The sequence below is a fragment of the Oncorhynchus mykiss genome, chromosome 11, assembly GCF_057628025.1.
Source record: "Oncorhynchus mykiss isolate SJ-2025 chromosome 11, ASM5762802v1, whole genome shotgun sequence".
Lineage (NCBI taxonomy): Eukaryota > Metazoa > Chordata > Actinopteri > Salmoniformes > Salmonidae > Oncorhynchus > Oncorhynchus mykiss.
The window spans coordinates 51546052-51568746 of record NC_143032.1 but is presented as its reverse complement, the minus strand read 5'-3'; the positions used below and the strand labels follow the sequence as shown (position 1 = coordinate 51568746).

The window sequence follows — 22695 nt, the reverse complement described above, 5'->3', positions numbered from 1 at the left end:
CTTGGTCAGGGAGGTGACCAAGAACCGATGTTTATTCCTCTGTGGAGATGGGAGAACCTTACAGAAGACAACCATCTCTGAAGCACTCCATCAATCAGGCCTTTATGGTAGAGTGACCAGACGGAAGTCACTCCTCAGTAAAAGGCAGTACGCTTGGCGTTTGCCAAAAGGCACTTAAAGGACTCTCAGACCATGTGAAACAAGATTCTCAGGTCTGATGAGGCCAAGAGTGAGCTCTTTGGCCTGAATGCCAAGTGTCACGTCTGGAGGAAACCTGGCACCATCCCTACGGTGAAGCTTGGTGGTGGCAGTACCATGCTATGGGGGATGTTTTTCAGCGGCAGGGACTGGGAAACTAGCCAGGATTGAGGGAAACATTAACAGAGCAAAGTACAGAATGATCCTGCTCCAGAGCGCTCATGATCTCAGACTGGTTCACCTTCCAACAGGCCAACGACCCTAAGCAAACAGCCAAGACAATGCATGAGTGGCTTCGGGAGAAGTCTCGGATTGTCCTTGAGTGGCCCTGCCAGAGCCTGGACTTGAACCTGATCTAACATCTTTGAAGAGACTTGAAAATAAATTTGCTAAAAACCTGTTTTTGCTTTGTCATTATGGAGTATTGTGTGTAGGTTGATGAGGGGGAAAAACTGTTTAAATCAATTTTAGAATAACATGCTGACCCGAACACACACGTGTGAGTCTGCATGCACCATTGCATGCATGTTGATTTTGTCTCCCCACACCAGACATGATCAGGACACCCAGGTTGAAATATCAAAACAAACTCTGAACCAATTATATTCATTTGGGGACAGGTTGAAAAGCATTAAACATTTATGGCAATTTAGCTAGCTAGCTTGCTGTTGCTAGCTAATTTGTCCTGGGATATAAACATTGGTTATTTTATTTTAACGTTACAAAACGTGGAAAAAGTCAAAGGGTCTGAATACTTTCCGAATGCACTGTACTTCTTGACTCAATACATTTTAGCTTTTAATTAATTTGTAAAACTTTCAAAAAACAATTCCACTTTGACCTTATGGGTATTGTGTGTAGGCCAGTGACAAAACAAGAAAAATGTAATCCATTTAACATTTTGGCTGTAACACAAAATGTGGAAAATGTCAAGGATTGTAAAAAAAATAAAATAAATGTCTCTCACTTAAACAATGGGGAGGAACCAGGGGCTGGATTCACAAAACACTTCTTACACAAAAACTTAAGAACTTCTTAAGATAGTTTGTAAGTGCAATTCCTCAACGAATCTTCTTAAGATGTTTGTTGCTGGGTAACCAATTTAGCTAGCTATCTTGTTAGCATATTTCATACTGAGATTGCTGTTCTAAAACATGTTCTTTCTTCTTAAGTCTATAGTTAAGGAAAAAATGTCAGTTAAGAAGACATTTCTTCTTAATAAGGTTTTGGGAATCTGGCCCCAGATGATTAATTTTAGGTAATTGGAATTCTTAGCAGTTTTGTTTTCACATTTAAAAAAAACAAAAACAACCTGCCCAATAGGGCAACCTCAGAGCAGGACTGCTCACTTGCCCCAGGCAATAGGGAAATCCTTAATGCCAATCCCCAAAACTTTAGCACCGTGTGGGGAGTTGAAAAGCAGACGGGGTAAAAATAGGGTGTGTGTCTTAAGAAATGGAAAAATGCCATAGCTTCTTGCATACAGTAAGTGTAGGTATTACTTTAAACTAGGCATGCACCCACAACAGCTCCTTTGATTGTGCTTTCAGTCATAAACCACACAAACTAGATTTGAGGCAAAGCAAAATGATTATCACCCAATAGGATTAACCATATTCATTAAATGAAGGAACCTCCCTTAGGTTCTCATGCTAATATTTTGAACTGTAATACTTTTAAAAAACCAATTAATTAGCATCAAAGACTGAACACAGGACAGTTACGAGAACTGTAATCGTCACTTATTCTTTTTCACCCAATTATATAATGTCGTCTGGTGATAAAAAAAAACCTCTGAATGTCCAAATGTATTAGTGTTGTGTCCCGCAGAATAAATCATGTGGCAAACCATGGGAGACAAAACAAGTGCCAATATTCCAACAGTCACATCTAGCTGGCAGTATGACCTCAAATGTGATTTTTACTGAAGTCTAGTCTACTTCCAAAACTGAACAAGAAAAGATCCAGACAATCAATGTTTATTACAACTATTTTTCCTAACAGGTCATTTAAAGATGATTAACTTTCTTTATCCCCATAAAGTATTAACATCAAGACTAACGTTAGTATAAGTAATTAGGTAAACAAGTGTCAAAATACACATTTAAAAATATTCATACACGAAACACATGGCAAATAAACAACAACCCTACACAAGTTGAGATATACGTTTTTTGGGCCGATCCTGGATCGGTCCTAGAGAATAAAACAGCGTGAAGGGAGAGTCAAGGCAACTATTTGTACAACATAGAATATAGACAGAGTTGAGGCACCAAGGGTACATCACGGAAATACAGAAAAAAGATACACAACTCTTGGACTTTCAGAATTTGGAAGTGTGATGAATGATGAGGGCTGGTATAACAGAGGCGTTAGTGTCATGAAGAAGCTCTCTTCTCCTCATATGGTGACTCGTACACATCCATAGGGGGGCAAGTGCAGACCAGGTGCTGGTCACCGTATATGTCGTCGATCCTGGAGATGGATGGCCAGAACTTGGTCTCTGGCCTCACAAATGGCTGGAAGTTTTAAAATGAGAAACATTTGAGTTTACCATGCTTACAATTTGTTAACATTAATGCAGAGAGAGTAAAATAATCGGTGTCTAACGATTTTGGGAAATCAAATTGTAAACAGAGCCATAACTTCCTCAGGGGAAGTAGAGTTGGTAGTGATGTTTTCCAGAGGGAAGACTCACCAGGGGGAAAGCAGCGTACTCCCTGGAGTATGGCCTGTCCCAGGTGGAGGAGGTGATGCTCGCCAGGGAGTGAGGGGCCATCTGTGGACACAGACAGACCCAAGTGAACACCTATTTTAGCTGCTCTGGCAACATACCTCAACTCTTGCTACATTTAGGTCCTATCAATAAAGCACATTTTTTTTTATAACACCAGAGTGGTATCTCTTATCACAATCAGTTGTTATAACTTAGGTTGAAATATAAGATGCTATCACACACACACACACTTAATTGAGGAAAATAACTATGAGTTTATAGACCATTGTATGTAGCTGATTGCATGGCTTAATACACAGTGTAAATTGTGTCTATGAGTCAGGCCAGTGCAGTGCACCTTCAGTGGGTTAACGCGGGCATCCATTCTGCCTTCCTCAATGTCTGCTATTTCCTGTCTGATTCCCATCAACGCATCACAGAAGCGGTCCATCTCTGCCTTGTCCTCCGACTCCGTGGGCTCGATCATCAGGGTTCCTGCCACGGGCCACGACATGGTGGGTGCATGGAAACCTGGCCAGGGTCAGACAAAGAGGGGGATGAGGAGAGGGCTCAGTTAAATAAATAAAAAAGTAAAAAACATTACTTTAAATATGTACTTAAGTAAGCAGAGGTCCTGTGTGTGGAATGTGGGGGATACATTTGCATATATATATATATATATATATATATATTTTTTGCAATTATCTTTTACATAATATACAGAAAGAGACAGAAGTAGACCCTGTTTACTTTTAAGCAGTACCAAACTATCCGTAAATGCAATGTTGTGAATATCCCTGTTCCAGCTCACCATAATCCTGTAGCCTTTTTGCCACATCCACCGCTTCAATGTTGGCGGTCTTCTTGAATGGCCTCACATCCAAAATAAACTCGTGGGCACAAAAACCTGTGGACACCCCCCAAAAAATCTGTGTTAATTAAGAAAATCAACCTTTGCTAGTGTTGGCCGATTACTGATGGACACAGGACATCATACTTGGGTGAATAGGACCAACACCACTCACCTTTCCTGCCTTTGAAGAGGATCTTGTAGTGGCTCTCTAATCTCTTGGCCATGTAATTGGCATTAAGGATAGCCACCTCTGTGGCATGAACCAGACCCTTGGCTCCCATCATCTACACAGTAGGATCCAAAAAGGGTATCAACGCATGTACTAAACTGGTACGTCCCCACTTCAGTTGCATGTTTTTCTCCCATTCATTTGCCTATAAAGACCTTTAAGTATCACCAATAAAGTATCACTATTCTAACAAATCTATCATTATCTCTATTTACATTTCATGGCCCTGAACCATAGGATAGTTACAGTACACTGGTACTGACCTTGATGTAAGCCCAAGAGATGGGCAGAATGGCACTGGAGCCCCAGGGGGCAGCACTGATGGTGCCCAGGGAGCTGGACATGTTGCCTGCTGACATGCTGACCACTGGGTGGCAGGGCAGGAACGGGGCGAGGTGCTCCTTCCTGTTAAACATGCACAACTCCATTAAGTCATCAAAAGTCATTAATGATCCACTTTTAGGTCATGTTTTGCACAAAAAAATAGTGCCAGGAGTGTTTCCTTACCATGTATGCACGCATTACTGAGTCACTTCAGATAAAACTGTCTACTAAATGGCATACATATATTATGTGACCTGACCAGGACAGAACTCCCCATTTATAATGGATTTGGCCAGTTATATTCCTTTGGGCAGGTTCAGTTTTTGTACTTAGTCCATTACTGTGCATTTGATGGAAACAATCCCGTTATGGTCACTTACACTCCGATAGGTCCCATCCCTGGTCCTCCGCCCCCATGGGGGATACAGAAGGTCTTGTGTAGGTTCAAGTGAGACACGTCAGATCCGTAGTCACCAGGACGACACAAGCCCACCTGTAGAGAGCAGAGCAGGCAGGAGAGAGAGAGGAGATTACAGGGTGATAGAAAGTCAATTCTCCAAAATTACATTTCCTCTTATCTGCAGAAGCGGGTGCTAATGTACTGGTGGAGGGTAAAATGCATCAGACTTGAGTTTAAAAATAATCTTTCAAATGTAATTGCTCAAATACTTGATCCTGCCTGGAGTACCAAATGTTTGTTTATTTGCACGTTTGGGACTATTGCATTGCTTCTGTTGCCCCAGGCAAGCTCTATGAAACACAGCCTAAGTATTTTAATGATTTGAAATACTATTTGAATCCATGCCTGCAATGCACGAGGTAGTGAAACATGTTATTCATATGAAAGAGGGTTTTCCCCCACCACTCCACATCCAAATATCCCTGCCCTTAGGTTCCTGTGTAGACTGACTATGCAAGAGGCCACAGCTGACAGGGGAGGAAAAGAATGAGAAAGTTGACCTCTGCTCAAGAAAGGAATTTTGGGGTGCTCAGACCGATGGCTATTGGTGCAAGGAGGTTTGAAGACTTGTGGTCAAAGGTCACACTGTACGCTGTGGAATAGCACACTCATGCACTCCCTGGGAGCCTTGTAAAAATGCTATGTTCAAATGCTACAAATAAAGAACTAAATAATATACACTACATGACCAAAAGTAGTGTCGAAAAGTATGTGGACAACTGCTCGTCGAACATCTCTTTTCAAAATCTTGGGCATTAATATGGAGTTGGTCCCCCCTTTGCTGCTAGAACAGCCTCCACTCTTCTGGGAAGTCTTCCACTAGATGTTGGAACATTGCTTTGAGGACTTACGTCCATCCAGCCAAAAGAGCATTAGTGAGGTCAGGCACTGATGTTGGGTGATTAGGCCTTGCTCACAGTCGGCATTCCAATTCATCCCAAAGGTGTTCGATGGGGTTGAGGTCACACCAATCTCGACAAACCATTTCTGTATGCACCCCGCTTTGTGCTCGGGGGGCATTATCATGCTGAAACAGAAAAGGAACTTCCCCAAACTGTTGCCAAAAAGTAGGAAGCACAGAATCGTCTAGAATGTCATTGTATGCTGTAGCATTAAGATTTCCCTTCACTGGAACTAAGCCCAAACCATGAACAACAGCCCCAGACCCTAGACATTTCCACTTCACAATAACAGCACTTACAGTTGACCGGGGCAACTCTAGCAGTTTGACGAACTGACTTGTTGGAAAGGTGGCATCCTATGACGGTGCCACGTTGAAAGTGACTGAGCTCTTCAGTAAAGTCCATTCTACTGCCAATGTTTGTCTATGGAAATTGCATGGCTGTGTGCTCGATTTTATATATGCAACGGGTGTGGCTGAAATAGCCAAATCCACTCATTTGAAGGGGTGTCCACATTCAGTTAACACCTGGATAAGCAACCCAGTGTGTTATTTTAATTATTTTGGCAAAAAGGGTCAAAGTTTTACTATACAAAATAGTTGATATAAAACACACTGTTCAACTTAAAAAGTATCTATGCAGTATGTCCACACAAAAACATACTTTATCAGCAAGGTGACAAACATATACTCTTCACTCACCTGTGCGTTCATATTAGCACCGTCCAGGTAGACCTGTCCACCATTCTGGTGGATGAGATTGCACACATCATCAATGCTCTCCTCAAACACACCAAAGGTGGAGGGGTACGTTATCATCATGGCTGCCAGGTTAGCCTTGTGTTTGTCCACCTAAGTGAGGAATAATGGGTTAGTCTGTGTGACTGCAATGTGAGAGGCCACTTTTAAGGGGGCTAATTCACTGCTGGTTGCACGACCGGTAGATAGTGACCGACACTCTGGCCATCATGTTTCTCAATTGTTCTTTGTGCCTAGATTTAAAAGCATTTGAGGGGATACTCAAGATCATTGGTTATATTGAAAGGCTCTTCTGTAACAGCAAGCTTATTATCAGAATCACTCCAACCAGCTATTACCAGTGCCTTGAGGTTTGCCATGTCAATGTTGCCATCCTTGTCCACCTCCACCACCTGCACCTTCATGCCAGCCATCTGGGCACTGGCTGGGTTGGTACCATGGGCTGACTTGGGGATCAGACAAACCTGAGCAAAATAGAAAACATCAAAGACAGTTACAATCAGACCATCACAAAGTAAAAGAGATCCAACTAGGCCTAAGTAAGTCAACCATTACAGCATTAGAGTCCTAACATTTCTTTGTGCAAATCTCCGTGACATCAATGCAAAATAGGTAATCAGCTGATTTTATCCCTTATTAGGTGACTTATACATTTTCAACCATGTCACAGGGACACGAATACCTGTGTGTTTGTTGGGTAACATTTACATTCCCCCCTGACGGGAAAAACAGCCACGCTCAATCAGTTTTGCCCATGACTTGCTGATCCCAAAGTCTTAAAATCACCAAATATGGGATCTTGAAATCAAGTAACCTCCAGGTAGTGTTGGGTTTTCTGTCCTTTATTTGCACAACTGTGGACATTGACTGTTTGAAAAGCTCACACCACTATCTAAGATGTGCTTATAAGGGAGTTGTTATTTTTGATAGTGGTGAGAGCTCTTGAGACAAATGTCAAATTACAAAACAGGAACTCTACTTGAACACGCAGTCACGGTTGTGATACTTAGATTGACATTTTAGTAATTTAGCAGACGATCTTATCCAGAACGGATAATCTACATATAATCTACATTTTATTGCATTAACAATTAACAAAGGGTGGACATACTAGCTAGTGAGTTAATGTGGCAGCCCCATGCACCTCTCGGATTCGGGGGGGGGGTTGGGTTAAATGCGGAAGACACATTTCAGTTGTACAACTGACTAGGTATCCCCCTTTCCCATACTGCATGACTCTGCCTTGCCTAGTACGTCTGCTAGCAAAAATGAGTGTGTTTCGTTTCATTAGAACAATACTTACCGTTCTATGGGCATCTCCTTTAGAGTTCAGGTAGGCTTTGATGGCAGCGAGGCCAGCGTATTCTCCCTGAGCACCACTAAAAAGACAGGGTCATCCAGTTTGTTAATGTACCAGCCACATGCTCAGAAACATGCTCCCAGTGAAGTCCTGTCTCAGCATAATCATCAAACGTGCCAGGTTCTAAGGTTGGTCAATAGGCTTTACAGTAACGGGAAAAGGGAAAGCATAGACTAAGTTGAACAACCATACCGCTATCTTGCCATCTAGGCCAATGTCGCACGGTGTGCTATACATCAGTCCTGATAATACTGGGGGGGGGGGTGCTTGGAACCATAGAGATATCAGCCACAAAGCTAGCTTTGATAGTTAAATGATCAAGTAAAATGACCTGAACTAAATCCAAGAATCCTTTGACAGTGGGGTAAATCAGTTTGGTAAATCACGCTCAGATGATGTTTGGGAAACTGACATCCTAGTTGGTCATGACAGAATGTTGGTGTCTGTGAGGGGCTTACCTGTTGGGTTGGAAGGAGATCTTATCATAGCCAGTCACCTCACAGAGGTCCTTCTCCAGCTGCCTGAAGAGCTGCTGGTAACCCTCAGCCTGGTCCAGGGGACAAAAGGGATGAAGGTTGGCAAACTCATTCCAGGTGATGGGCTAAAACAGTTGGAAAGAGGGAACAATGTGAGAAATAGTCAGAACACCACCATAAAAAAAGGACTGCAGTAATCAGGGTAAAAATACACTGAGTGTACAAAACATGAAAGCTATGATCCCTTATTGATGTCACCTGTTAACCTGTTAAATCCAATTCAGTCAGTGTAGATGAAGGGGAGGAGAGGTTAAAGAAGGATTTTCTCCACTCAATACTAGGTAGGTATATGAATGTTTTGTCCAAGGAGAGATATTAACCAGGGTTGGGTTCAATCCAAATTGAAGAAAGTCAATTCAGGCACCGATTGGATTTTAAAATGAAGGAGAGAAAAAAAAAAAAACTTTTTAAATAAATAGCTTTTACTTTTAAGTTTATTGAGAAATCATTGAAAATACATGCCCTTTTTTTAATTATTGAACTGGAATTTCAGTTTATGTCCTGAATTGACTGCCTTTAATTTGAATTTACCCCAAACCTGTTATTAACTCACCATGAGCTCTGAAGAACTGTTCAGCTTCATTGTGCAGGAACCCTGACATGGAAAACAAAATGGATATTAAAAATGGTGATAGCCCACTAATCTTTACAGTGGTTTGCAGTTTTTTTGTGTAGTATTCAGATTATGTGAACAGCACCATGTCTAAAGTAAAACATGTCTTATTTGCTTTCCCATGAGACTCACCAGTGGGATCATGCTGTGAACCAGAGAGATGTCCTTGTTCTCCAGGCGTTTCATGTAGCGCACAATGTTGGTCTCGGAGTGGTAACTGCACGGGGACGAAGAATCAGAGTGAATCAAGATCATAAGACACGTTTTAGGCCTAATATGTTATTTCACTTCTAAAACCTTGTATTATCACTTACAGTGCATGTGTAAACAACCTTATGTTACCAGTGTAAGGAATTATTCTATCAGGCATCAAGTGCAGTTTGGGACAACAGAAAGAACTAATCAATATGGAAGGTCAGCTAATGTCTCTCACCATTCTGGTATCATACTGATAATACTATTGTCGCTGAGAACAAGTTATAATAACAATTATGTCATATCAAGCGTCATGCTCATCACGCCCAGGCCAGTACTGGAATTTGAGTTCGTTACAAACAGACCAACCTGTTGAAGACTGCGTGGGTGAGGTACTTGCTAGTCCTCTTGAAAGGACTACCCATAATGCCTTTCACCCTGTCACCCATCTTTTCAGCAATGAGCTCCTGTCAATTGAGATTTAATGGAATTATATATGGGATAGCTGAAATCAGTGTTTGTCCCATGGCTTCAAGATGCATCTTTTGCACTCACTCTCAAGATAGCAATCGGGTCAACGCAGAGTTTATGCATACTCCTATATGGAATATTGAAATCAAAACGTACCGCTGAGGATTCACATCCAAAGACCCAGAGCAGATCGTCCAAGTCCCTCTCTTTCACCGTCTCATCCAGAGACACACCTAACTAGGGAAACACAGTAATCATTTCAGAGTGAAAGAAATGTGTGTGTATCTAAAGCATAAATGAACATGGCCACACGTGGCTTATTCACAGCGGTGCTAATTCTACAATGCTGCAGATAGATATTTAATGAGTAGAGCTCAAATGACTCTACAATACATTTCTATCTGAACGTTCTGTAACACTTCACCATCCGGAACTAGCCCCTGGTTTTATCTATAGGGGGGGACTCAACGTAAGAGTATCTATGCTTCATTTACAAAATGATTCGACAACGTATTCTAAGGGTCAAACATTGTCAATAAAGCACATGGGAGCATGGACTGAAGTGTGATGTGTTTTGTTGTACCTTTGTTGCCCTGCTTACAGTAGGAACACTGGATGGACGCGTATGTAATCTGTTCCTAAAACGTATGTGGTACTACTCACCACTCCCTCGCCATAAACACGCAGGTTGATCTCTCTCTGGACAGCCCTTGCCAGAATGTCCTTGGCTGCCACACTGCAGCCAACCTTCAGTGTGTCAAAGAACATCTCGCTGTGCAGCCTGTGTCCGGCCCGCTTCAGACCTGATACAAAGGGAGGGAGAGAAAGGCATTTCTAAAAACCCAGTATCATTCATAATTTATCTAAAGAAAAGCAATGTTACTATTTCTTTCTCAATACACGCTTGTGATTGAATTAGGTCACGGTTGATTGACATAAGCCCTAAGTGTTGTGATGTAAGAGAAGAAGAGTTGGCAGATAATAAAGCAATGCACATGTGCAGTGAGAGTGTTGGAGGACATACCCTCAGCCAGGATCAGTGCAGCATTGTGTGTCCTCTCAGCAATGTGCTTTAAGCCCTGGGGTCCATGATACACTCCAAACATGGCTGCCATGTTGGCCAGCAGAGCCTGAAAGAGACATATACAGTTTGAAGGTGAGAGAAAGTTCTTTAAAAATATACTTAGAAAAACGCAGACAACCACTACACCTAGTTTATTTTTTATTTTAAATTTACACAAAAGAACTGCTCTGGGGCAAAGTGTGTCGGTATTTTAAGGAGGCTCAGTGTGTCTGTATTGGATGGAGGCTCAGTGTGTCATGTTAGGTTCTAATTTTTCAGAGTAAGTAACTCACAGACACTAGAGAAGCTTTAACCAAGTTGAATTCTTCCCAAAGGATCTGTACAGCTGTAATTCAGACAGCAAAATATTTCTCACCATCACAGTTATATACATCCCACTTAAGAAACTCCTCCTTCTCTCCAATCCTTACATGGTTCAACAGGAAAAGGGTAAGAGAATACCAAACCCTTATTACTCCCTTAAGGGACTCTGTCCTCACCTACTGACCTCAACCCCTCCTTCACCTAATCCACAGATGTGCATCTGTCATCTCTATCTCTATCTCAACACGTTGCTTTCCTCCCTTCCACCCAACACATTCCGAAGCTATCTGTCTTCCTACAGAGAACCATTAACTTATGACATAAAACCCAGCCCCATTCACTCTTTCTATTCAAGGCTTCTTCTCTATCATTTATTTCATATCTCAATGTTCAAAGTTTAGCCGATTCCAACAGTCAATATTGGATGGCTCAGTGTGTCAATATTGGATATAGGCTCAGTGTGTCAATCTTGGATGGAGGCTCAGTGTGTCAATCTTGGATGGAGGCTGTGTGTCAATATTGGATGGAGGCTCAGTGTGTCGGGTGAACAGTACCTGCGCAGTGCAGATGTTACTTGTGGCCTTGTCTCTGCGGATGTGCTGCTCTCTGGTCTGCAGGGCCAGGCGGTACACCTCCTTACCAGCGGCATCCCTGCAGGTGAAAAAGGGACATTTAAAACAAATGTACATCAAGATATTGTCTTTATGTATGTGTTCCATATACTTCAGTCTTTTAGACTATGAGCAAGTATGATATAAAGTAAATCTCGATATGCTGCTTATATTGCCCAAAATTGAACAACTTCAAGAGATCTGACTTCCATTCTGAACAGGACCAATGTGAATCTCAAGGGCTCTCACCTTGTCACTCCCACCATCCTGCCAGGCATCATCCTGACCAGGTTTTCTTTGACAGAGAAGAAGGCAGCGTGGGGACCACCATAGCAGAGAGGTACCCCAAACCTCTGGGAGCTGCCCAGGGCAATGTCCACCCCAAATTCTCCGGGGGGGCGTAGCACACACAGGGCCAGCAGGTCAGTGGCACAGCAAGCCAGAGCCTACAGGGATGAGAGACAGCGAGGCGGCAGGGTAGCCTAGTGGTTAGAGCGGTGGACTTGTAACCGGAAGGTTGCAAGTTCAAATCCCGAGCTGACAAGGTACAAATCTGTCGTTCTGCCCCTGAACCCACTGTTCCTAGGCCGTCATTGAAAATAAGAATATGTTCTTAACTGACTTGCCTAGTTAAATAAAGGTAAAATAAAAAAAAATCTAAATAAATACACAGCATTTAGGTACCAAACTGGAGTCACCACATCCTACACTTTCTCCCATGCCCACTGTTCAACCAAAGACCTGCATCAAAGTGAATATGTTTTTTTTTTCTTCACCTTTATTTAACCAGGTAAGCTAGTTGAGAACAAGTTCTAATTTGCAACTGCGACCTGGCCAAGATAAAGCGTAGCAATCTGACACATACAACAACAGAGTTACACATGGAATAAACAAAACATACAGTCAATAATACAGTAGAACAAAAGACAACAAAAAGTCTATATACAGTGAGTGCAAATTAGGTAAGTTAAGGAAATAAATAGGCCATGGTGGCAAAGTAATTACAATATAGCAATTAAACACTGGAATGGTAGATCGACAGAAGATGAACGTGCAAGTAGAGATACTGGGGTGCAAAGGAGCAAATTAAATAAATAAATACCAATATGGGAATGAGGTAGGTAGATAGAAGGGCTGTTTACAGATGGGCTATGTACAGGTGCAGTGATCTGTGAGCTGCTCTGACAACTGGTGCTTAAAGCTAGTGAGGGAGATGTGAGTCTCCAGTTTCAGAGATTTTTGCAATTCGTTCCAGTCATGAGCAGCAGAGAACTGGAAGGAAAGACAACCAAAGGAGGAATTGGCTTTGGGGGTGACCAGTGAGATATACCTGCTGAAGCGCGTGCTACGAGTGGGTGCTGCTATGGTGACCAGTGAGCTGAGATAAGGCGGGGCTTTACCGAGCAGAGACTTGTAGATGACCTGTAGCCAGTGGGTTTGGCGACGAGTATGAAGCGAGGGACAACCAATGAGAGCGTACAGGTCGCAATGGTGGGTAGTGTATGGGGTTTTGGTGACAAAACAGATGGTGATAGACTCTATCCAGTTTGTTGAGTAGAGTGTTGGAGGCTATTTTATAGATGATCACCAAAGTCGAGGATCGGTAGGATGGTCAGTTTTACGAGGGTATGTTTGGCAGCATGAGTGAAGGATGCTTTGTTGCGATATAGGAAGTCGAATCTAGATTTAATTTTGGATTGGAGATGCTTAATGTGAGTCTGGAAGGAGAGTTTACAGTCTAACCAGACAACCTGATCCGCACCCGTTTGCTCAGCGAGGAGGGAGATGAACCTGTGGACTACTAGACCCAACGAGATCCACTGCTCTCTGGACTTAGTCCCCTTCCCCTCACCCTCAAATTTTTTTTTTAAATGGCTGAAAAGTCAAACTAGTACTGTATTTGTAGTTGTCCACGTATTCTAAGTCAGAGCCGTCCAGAGTAGTGATGCTGGACGGGCGAGCAGGTGCGGGCAGTGATCGATTGAATAGCATGCATTTAGTTTTGCTTGCATTTAAGAGCAGTTGGAGGCCACGGAAGGAGAGTTGTATGGCATTGAAGCTCGTCTGGAGGTTAATTAACAGTGTCCAAAGAGGGGCCAGAAGTAAACAGAATGGTGTCGTCTGCGTAGAGGTGGATCAGAGAATCACCAGCAGCAAGAGCAGCATCATTGATGTATACAGAAAAGAGAGTCGGCCCGAGAATTTAACCCTGTGGCACACCCAGAGACTGTCAGAGGTCTGGACAACAGGCCCTCCGATTTGACACACTGAACTCTATCAGAGAAGTAGTTGGTAAACCAGGCGAGGCAATCATTTGAGAAACCAAGGCTGTCGAGTCTGCCAATAAGAATGTTGTGATTGACAGAGTCGAAAGCCTTGGCCGGGTCAATGAATACGGCTGCACAGTAATGTCTCTTGACGATGGCGGTTATGTCGTTTAGAACCTTGAGCGTGGCTGAGGTGCACCCATGACCAGCTCTGAAACCAGATTGCATAGCGGAGAAGGTATGGTGGGATTCAAAAATGGTCAGTAATCTGTTTGTTAACTTGGCTTTCGAAGACCTTAGGGTAGGATAGATATAGGTCTGTAGCAGTTTGGGTCTAGAGTGTCACCCCCTTTGAAGAGGGGGATGACCGCAGCAGATTTCCAATCTTTGGGAATCTCAGAAGATACAAAAGAGAGGTTGAACAGGCTAGTAATAGGAGTTGCAACAATTTCAGCAGATAATTTTAGAAAGAGAGGGTCCAGATTGTCTAGCCTGGCTGATTTGTAGGGGTCCAGATTTTGCAGCTCTTTCAGAACATCAGCTTTCTGGATTTGGGTAAAGGAGAAATGGTGGGGGCTTTGGCGGGTTGCTGTGGAGGGTGCCGGGCAGTTGACCGGGGTAGGGGTAGCCATGTGGAAAGCATGGCCAGCCGTAGAGAAATGCTTATTGAAATTCTCAATTATAGTGGATTTATCGGTGGTGACAGTGTTTCCTAGCCTCAGTGCAGTGGGCAGCTGGGAGGAGGTGCTCTTATTCTCCATGGACTTTACAGTGTCCCAGAACTTTGAGTTAGTACTACAGGATGCAAATTTCTGCTTGAAAAAGCTTGCATTAGCATTTCTAACTGCCTGTGTATATTTGTTCCTAACTTCCCTGAAAAGTTGCATATCACGGGGGCTATTCGATGCTAATGCAGAACGCCACAGGATATTTTTGTGCTGGTCAAGGGCAGACAGGTCTGGAGTGAACCAAGGACTATATCTATTCCTAGTTCTACATTTTTGAGAGGGGCATGCTTATTTAAGATGGTGAGGAAGGCACTTAAAGAATAGCCAGGCATCATCTACTGACGGGATGAGGTCAATGTCATTCCAGGATACCCCGGCCAGGTTGATTAGAAAGGCCTGCTCGCAGAAGTGTTTTAGAGAGCGTTTGACAGTGATGAGGGGTGGTCGTTTGGTCGCAGACCCATTACGGATGCAGGCAATGAGGCAGTGATCGCTGAGATCTTGATTGAAAACAGCAGAGGTGTATTTGGAGGGCGAGTAAGTTAGGATGACATCTATGAGGGTGCCCGTGTTTACTGATTTGGGGTTGTACCTGGTAGGTTCATTGATAATTTGTGTGAGATGGAGGGCATCAAGCTTAGATTGTAGGATGGCCGGGGTGTTAAGCATGTCCCAGTTTAGGTCATCTAGTTGCACGAGCTCAGAAGATAGATGGGGTGCAATCAATTCACATATGCTATCGAGGGCACAGCTGGGGGCAGAGGGAGATCTATAGCAAGCGGCAACAGTGAGAGACTTGTTTCTGGAAAGGTGAATTTTTAGAAATAGAAGCTCAAATTGTTTGGGTACAGACTTAGATAGCCTGCAGAGTTCTGTATTAATATCTTTGCAGTAGATTGCAACACCGCCCCCTTTGGCAGTTCTATCTTGGCGGAAAACGTTATAGTTGGCGATGGAGATTTCAGGGTTTTTGGTGGTTTTCCTAAGCCAGGATTCAGACACGGCTAAGACATCTGGGTTGGCAGAGTGTGCTAAAGCAGTGAGTAAAACAAACTTAGGGAGTAGGCTTCTAATGTTAACATGCATGAAACCAAGGCTTTTACGGTTACAGAAGTCAACAAATGAGAGCACCTGGGGAGTGGGAGTGGAGCTAGGCACTGCAGGACCTGGATTAACCTCCACATCACCAGAGGAACAGAGGAGAAGTAGGATAAGGGTACGGCTATACGAACTGTCCGTCTAGCACGTTCGGAACAGAGAGTAAAAGGAGCAAGTTTCTGGGCACAATAGCATAAATTCAAGGCATAGTGTACAGACAAAGGTAAGGTAGGATGTGAGCACATTGGAGGTAAACCTAGGCATTGAGTAATGATGAGAGAGATATAGTCTCTAGAGATGTTTAAACCAGGTGATGTCATCGCATATGTAGGAGGTGGAACAACATGGTTGGTTAAGGCATATTGAGCAGGGCTAGAGGCTCTACAGTGAAATAAGACCGTAATCCCTAACCAGGACAGTAATGGACGAGGCATATTGATATTAGAGAGAGGCATGCATAGCCAAGTGAACATATGGGTCCAGTGAGTCGTTGGGCTGACTGGAGACACGGCAATTCAGACAGTTAGCAGGCCGATGCTAACAAGCTAACAGTTAGTAGACCGGAGCTAAACAAGCTAGCAGTTAGTAGGCCGGAGCTAAACAAGCTAGCAGTTAGTAGACCGGGGCAAGCTAGCAGTTAGCAGGCCGGCTTAGCAAGCAAGCAGTTAGCAGGGGCTAGCGGTTACAGACCGGGCAGGGAAGCTAGCAGTTAGCAGGCCGGGGCCGGCAAGCTAGCAGTTAGTAGACCGGGGCAAGCTGTGGCGTAGCAAGAAGGGATCCTGTCCTACCAAACCAGGAGCGACAAATCCAAATAAGTCTACCAAACCCCCACCCGAATTTACTTGAAGATGTATTTTATTTTACCTTTATTTAACTAGGCAAGTCAGTTAAGAACAAATTCTTATTTTCAATGACGGCTTAGGAACAGTGGGTTAACTGCCTTGTTCAGGGGCAGAATGACAGATTTTAACCTTGTCTGCTCAGGGATTCGATCTTGCAACCGTTCGGTTATTAGTCCAACACTCTAACCACTAGGCTACCTGCCACCCCATATCATTCTAGGTTAATAAACCATTACTAACAATAACGTCAGACGTGGCGGCTCTCTTACCCCTCCCTTGTGAGCGCGGTCCACCAGTGCGGTTAAGTCCTCCACTCTGCCGTCAGTGTCTGGGTACTGGAACAGCACCCCGCTCACATCCTTCCCACTGAAGTCCATCTCATGAGGCAGCTTCAGCATTGTCTTCACCCCGATGTAGCTGTTAGTCAACAATCACAGAGCAGAGCAACCAATAGTGAGGATGCTGCTTTTGGTACACAGTTCTAACCTTGTTCCTGAAGTATTGAAAGGATGCCCATACTTGGCTCTTGTCTGCACTACAGCGATCGTCTGAGGATGGCAACGTGGGTCAATGTAGAACGTCCTTCTCTTGTTCTGTCTGTGGAGAGCATGTAACAATAAAATTATGAACACACCTGTAGGACCAGGAGTTTTTCCTGACTAAGTGGCCTTAACAGGCCGGATCCCAATTTATAGACTACAACTAGACCCTATACATGAACTTTATTAAATTAACTATCCTTTAATGGTCAACCACTATCTCTCACTTGTGTTTATTCTCGCCTTACCTATGGCAGAGTTGCATGGCCTCGGCGGCAGCTGTTGCCTCGTCCAGCAGGGAGGCGTTGGCTACAGCCATGCCCGTGATGTCACAGATCATGGTCTGGTAGTTGAGCAGACTCTCCAGGCGACCTTGAGCCACCTCGGGCTGATAGGGGGTGTACTGAGTCACCCTGACGAGAAGAGGATACAGAGAAATCATTAAAAGATACACAGAAAAACAAGCTGGTTTTCAAGGAATCAAGACACTAGGCTGACGTGAGTGGAAGTTTACGAAGATAAAGAGAGAAATGCATTTGTAAAATGTCAAATCAAAGTGTTATGATTGAGAGTGTTGTCTCGTTTTAGGTTGAACAAATATGGATCACAAGATTCCACATGTGAGCACGTAATTTAATCCAGTGCAAACCTAAACTGGAAACTTGAGCATCAAGTCACAAGATTTCTGATTAGGGGCAAGTTCTTCTGCAACGTAGCAATTAGTGCTTTAATGACTAACAGAAGTCCATACACATACACACCTTGAGTACACAATCAAATATAGAATGCCCTACTAAATGGGGACAACTTGGCTACAAGACGAACATATCACTCTGTGTGTGTGTCAAAGTGGCCCTTACCATCCCGAATTCTCTAGAAGGTTTCTTTGTATAACTGGAGGCACGGAGCAGTTGTAGTAGCCCATTCCGATGTAAGACCTCCACACCTTGTTCTTTGATGCAATCTTTTGGAGACGCTCCAAGACTTCATTCTCGCCTGGAGAAATAGCCATCACAATTGGTATCACATGCATGAGACAAAAAAAATGCATTTCAATAAAAATGAATTTCTGATGTGTATGTTTCCTTATTGGTTTGATTTAAATGAATAAAAATGTATCTTAATTTCAACTGCAAAACAGCAGAGATTGATGGCATATTCTCTCCCATCTAGGCAGGTGGCTGTATTATGATTCCGGATCATCCTGACTCAGTCAGGATGGGGATGAGGCTTGCATGAAACCAACTTGAAAATGATTTTGCACATCCATTTTCTGAACAACCCACCAAAACAAAATGGGCAGAGACATCATATAGCATCAGATTTGCTTTCAAAATGGAGTGGATAGGAATTTAAACTAAACAGCTTTATGTGATTGGATGTGTAATCCACATCTCTGCGTGTCATTTTAGTGTGTGAACTGTATACAACATTTTGGTACATGTCGAATGCATTTCCATTTGGTCATCATATTTCTCTATGCATTGGCGGGGACAATTATGTGCAACATATGGTCCCTTTCCCGATGGCTAGTTATCTAGCCTAATTCCTCAGTGCTGTGGCAGAGATCAGCCAATACACACAGAGACACTGGAATTCCTCAGGCATTCCATTGCTGCTTAGCAACTCCCTCAGCAAAGAATGGACAACACGACCCCTCTGAACCGAGTGCCCAAACTACGCTCATATTCAGGATGAGCATTTCTCCTGTTATACACCACACAAAGATGTGAACATTAGGTGGCACAAGGCGTTTTACTGTAAATCCATCCTGCATTTAAAAATGTGATGCTTTAGGACACAGCAGCACAAGATGGTGTTTGGAAATATCTAACATTAATAAACAAAATAAGTGGAAGCATCATTAGTAGTAGAGGACGGTGGTTTAGTGTGGGGGGCCGTACTGTGGATTTGCACATTTCATCAAAGGGGAGTTTCACTATGGTCGCAAAGATCCTCAAAGCAACAGAAAAGCCTGATTCAGAACCATTGTTGAGGAGAGAATCCCTTGCTGGCTTTGCAAACCAAGCTCCTCTAACCTGAACAAGCAAAAACCAGTATGGCCATCAGTTTGTTCCTTCATGCATGGCTTGCTACATAACAGAACGCGACAGAAAGGAGTGACCGAAGGTGGTATTAAACCCCCCGATCCACGGACCTTATTACCCAACCTAGAATAAGGTCCAAGCGATATTCAGTCAACCATTCTGCAAATAGCAAGTGGCAGATACTGTGTTCTATTCTAACATGTGACTAGTAGTACAGTGTTATTTCAGAGTACACTAGGCAAAGTCTTCATTACCAATTGAAGGACTTATTCCTCTCCCCCAAGTTGAGCACTTCTGAAATATACTACATGACCAAAAGTATGTGGGCACCTGCTCGTCGAACATCTCACTGCAAAATCATGGGCATTAATATAGAGTTGGTCCCCTTTTTGCTCCTGTAACAGCCTCTACTCTCCTGAGAAGGCTTTCCACTCAGTGTTGGAACATTGCTGTGGGCTCTTGCTTCCATTCACCCACAAGTGCATTAGTGAGGTTGGGCACTGATGTTGGGCGATTAGGCCCGGCTCGTAGTCGACATTCCAATTCATGCCAAAGGTGTTTGACGGGGTTGAGGTCAGGGCTCTGTGCAGGCCAGTCAAGTTCTTCCACACCGATCTCGACAAACCATTTCTTTGTGGACCTCGCTTTGTGCATGGTGGCATTGTCATGCTGAAAAAGAAAAGGGCCTTCCTAAAACCGTTGCCACAAAATCAGAAGCACAGAATCGTCTAGAGTGTCATTGAATACTGTAGCATTAAGATTCCCCTTACCTGGAACTAAAGGGCCTATCCCGAATCATGAAAAAAAAACAGCCCCTGACCATTATTCCTCCTCCACCAAACTTTACAATTGGCACGATGCATTAGGGCAGGTAGCGTTCTCTTGGCATCCGCCAAACCCAGCTTTGTCTGTCTGACTGCCAGATGAACTTCCGTCTGACTGCCAGAACGCATTTCCACTACTCCAGCGTCCAATGGCATTGAGCTTTACACCCCTCCAGCCAACATTTGGCATTGCGCATGGTGATCTTAGGCTTTTGTGGGGCTGCTCGGCCATGGAAACCCATGTCACGATGCTCCCCACGAACAGTTATTACGCTGACATTGCTTCCAGAGTCAATTTGGAACTCAGTAGTAAGTTTTGCAACGCGCTTCAGCACTCGGCGGTCGCGTTCTGTGAGCTTGTGTGGCCTACCACTTCGCGGCTGAGGCGTTGTTGCTTCTAGATGTTCCACTTCACAATAACATCACTTACAGTTGACCGGGGCAGCTCTAGCAGGGCAGAAATTTGACTTTTTGGAAAGGTGGCATCCTATGACGGTGCAACGTTGAAAGTCACTGAGCTCTTCAGTAAGGCCATTCTACTGACAATGTTTACCTATGGAGATTGCATGGCTGTGTGCTCTATCTTATAAACCTGTCAGCAACGGGTATGGCTGAAATAGCCAAATCCCCTCATTTGAAGGGGTGTTCACACACTTTTGTATATAATATATAGTGTATCAGGATAGTGAAAACAATGACTAAGGTATCTAATGTAAAATAGAAAATTACGTAACAATAATACTAGGAATTTTGACAGCTGAGCCAGTTTCACTATTGACCTCTGAAAACAATGCAGTAGTTTGTATGACATAGGTTATGGATCACTATCAAATGGAAAGAGCGCATTAGAGCATCAATGTACAGTAGTGAAAATATTGGCAAAAAATATGCATCTATGTTATTACAAATAATTGTCTTAAGCAAAACTATTGTGTTTATTTACTCTGCATGTAATGCTTGTCTGTTTAATTTACTTATGTTTATGGCCATATTGTCAGTTGCTTCAGAACTATTGTTTAAATAAATTTAATTTATTATACAAAACAAGGTAAAGTAGTAATACAATGTACTGCACTTGTCCAGAATGTAGCCTTGTAAATCTCTAGCAAGTGATGTGATATGTCGGTCTCTAATGGAATTATGCAGCATGGGTTTGCTAATGAAATACACCTCGTAGATGTAGGTCTGCTGTAGACAAACCATTATTGATAGAAACACGTTTCAAAAGGTCTCACTATTCACTCAATCAACTGAAATCAGTCTATTATTAAATGTGAAAAATATGTATTCAAGTAAGAAAAATAAATGCCTAACCCATCAAGGAATCTCATGAAGTTCCTTTGTACATTTCATTCAACTGTGATGTAATGTTATAACCAGATTGAACTGGAGTTGGGACAGGAGCTCAAGGCTGAACTTTACACTCCAATTGCCATCCTATTAGCATCGGCTCCCCAACTGGAGATTGGTGCTGGTCATTGAGTTTCGCAAAAACAACTCCAAATATGTTCAAAGGAAGACTTAAGGGTGAAGAGCGCTTCACCCAATGACACACAATAGGAGTGCAATCTACATTTCAGCCACTCGTTTGGCTTGATTTACACCCATTGTAGAATACAATTCAGAGATCAGTAAAATATATTGACAAAACATAAAAAGTGACATATGCAAGATGATTTATTAATCAATCAATTCACGATGAATTTTTCAGGAATATCAACATAAATACATTATAACGCACTTGTAAAGAAAAATCACCGGCTAGCAAATTCAGCATTTTATAACATTGACGAAGCAATATATCTATCGAGAACACAAACATCAACAATAACACGTGCTGTCAAAGATGTTGGGAAGAAGAAACACTTACAGAGAGGATCATCCATTTTCATACTTCTTTGAATACGGATGGATTCTGGAACTGTATCTTCTATCAACTGGGCGATCGACTGAAAAGCAATAAATGCGATACAAGTAAAAACCAACTGAACTTGTATAAATAGTTGCAAGTTTACGGTATATGATAAGAAACATGCAAGAGTGCCTGTCATGCATTGGACCGACACATTAGCTTACTTTCTGTCCAACAATTTCTCTCTTTATCCAAAATGTATTTAAAACTTACCTCAAGTCCAAGCACATCCAGCATCTCCCTTTTGTCCCTTTCACCTGGGCCAATGTGCCTCTCTGCAAAATCATCGTGTCTCGGCAGTATTCTGTCTATCTGTCTAGACGCAGCATAGACTGCAGAAGTCCGTAGACCCCGTACAGTTACACAAGCATTATTAAGTGTTTGGATTCTATTCTGTTGTTTCCCAAAGATACGGCTTTTACCATGAATGTGTCTGCAAGGTGCATGGGGATTCACACACTTGGCGAATAGGATCCCCCATGACTTTGCACAGCTTTGCATTTTTAACTCACTAAAACGATAATGTAAAAAAAAGATATATATAGATAGATTAAATAAATCTTCCAAGCGGCCGACCTCAACTGAATCCCTTAGACACTGCTCTGCTTTCTCCCAAAGTATCTGCAAACTACTTGAAACTGTTTAATTTATACGCCTGCCCATTCCACAAGAACTAACCAATCGATAAGAGAACGGTCGCTGAATATGCCAGGCTGCACTGAGCCCAGATACGGAAGCGAGACATCAAACTCCTTAATTTTTCTGGTTTATATACAGTCAATGAAAGCCGACCAGACCCAGTTGCCAATGCATTGGTGCCTATG

General features: G+C 43.0%; 1 protein-coding gene across 1 annotated transcript; it reads right to left on the bottom strand.

Annotated features, from left to right (window-relative positions):
- Positions 1-2161: 2161 nt before the first annotated feature.
- gldc (glycine dehydrogenase (decarboxylating)) lies at positions 2162-22695 on the bottom strand. The gene is made up of 25 exons (XM_021621150.3): positions 22085-22695; positions 21830-21908; positions 17948-18083; positions 17336-17500; positions 17068-17145; positions 16818-16965; positions 11863-12059; positions 11557-11653; positions 10640-10745; positions 10279-10418; positions 9772-9852; positions 9514-9611; positions 9082-9166; positions 8890-8931; positions 8259-8401; positions 7744-7819; positions 6779-6904; positions 6384-6533; positions 4701-4813; positions 4260-4401; positions 3940-4051; positions 3726-3821; positions 3273-3445; positions 2897-2977; positions 2162-2717 (listed from the first exon to the last, which is right to left on the bottom strand). Exons 1-25 carry the CDS (start codon positions 22370-22372, stop codon positions 2577-2579), a joined length of 3093 nt encoding a protein of 1030 aa, XP_021476825.3. The 5' UTR covers positions 22373-22695; the 3' UTR covers positions 2162-2576.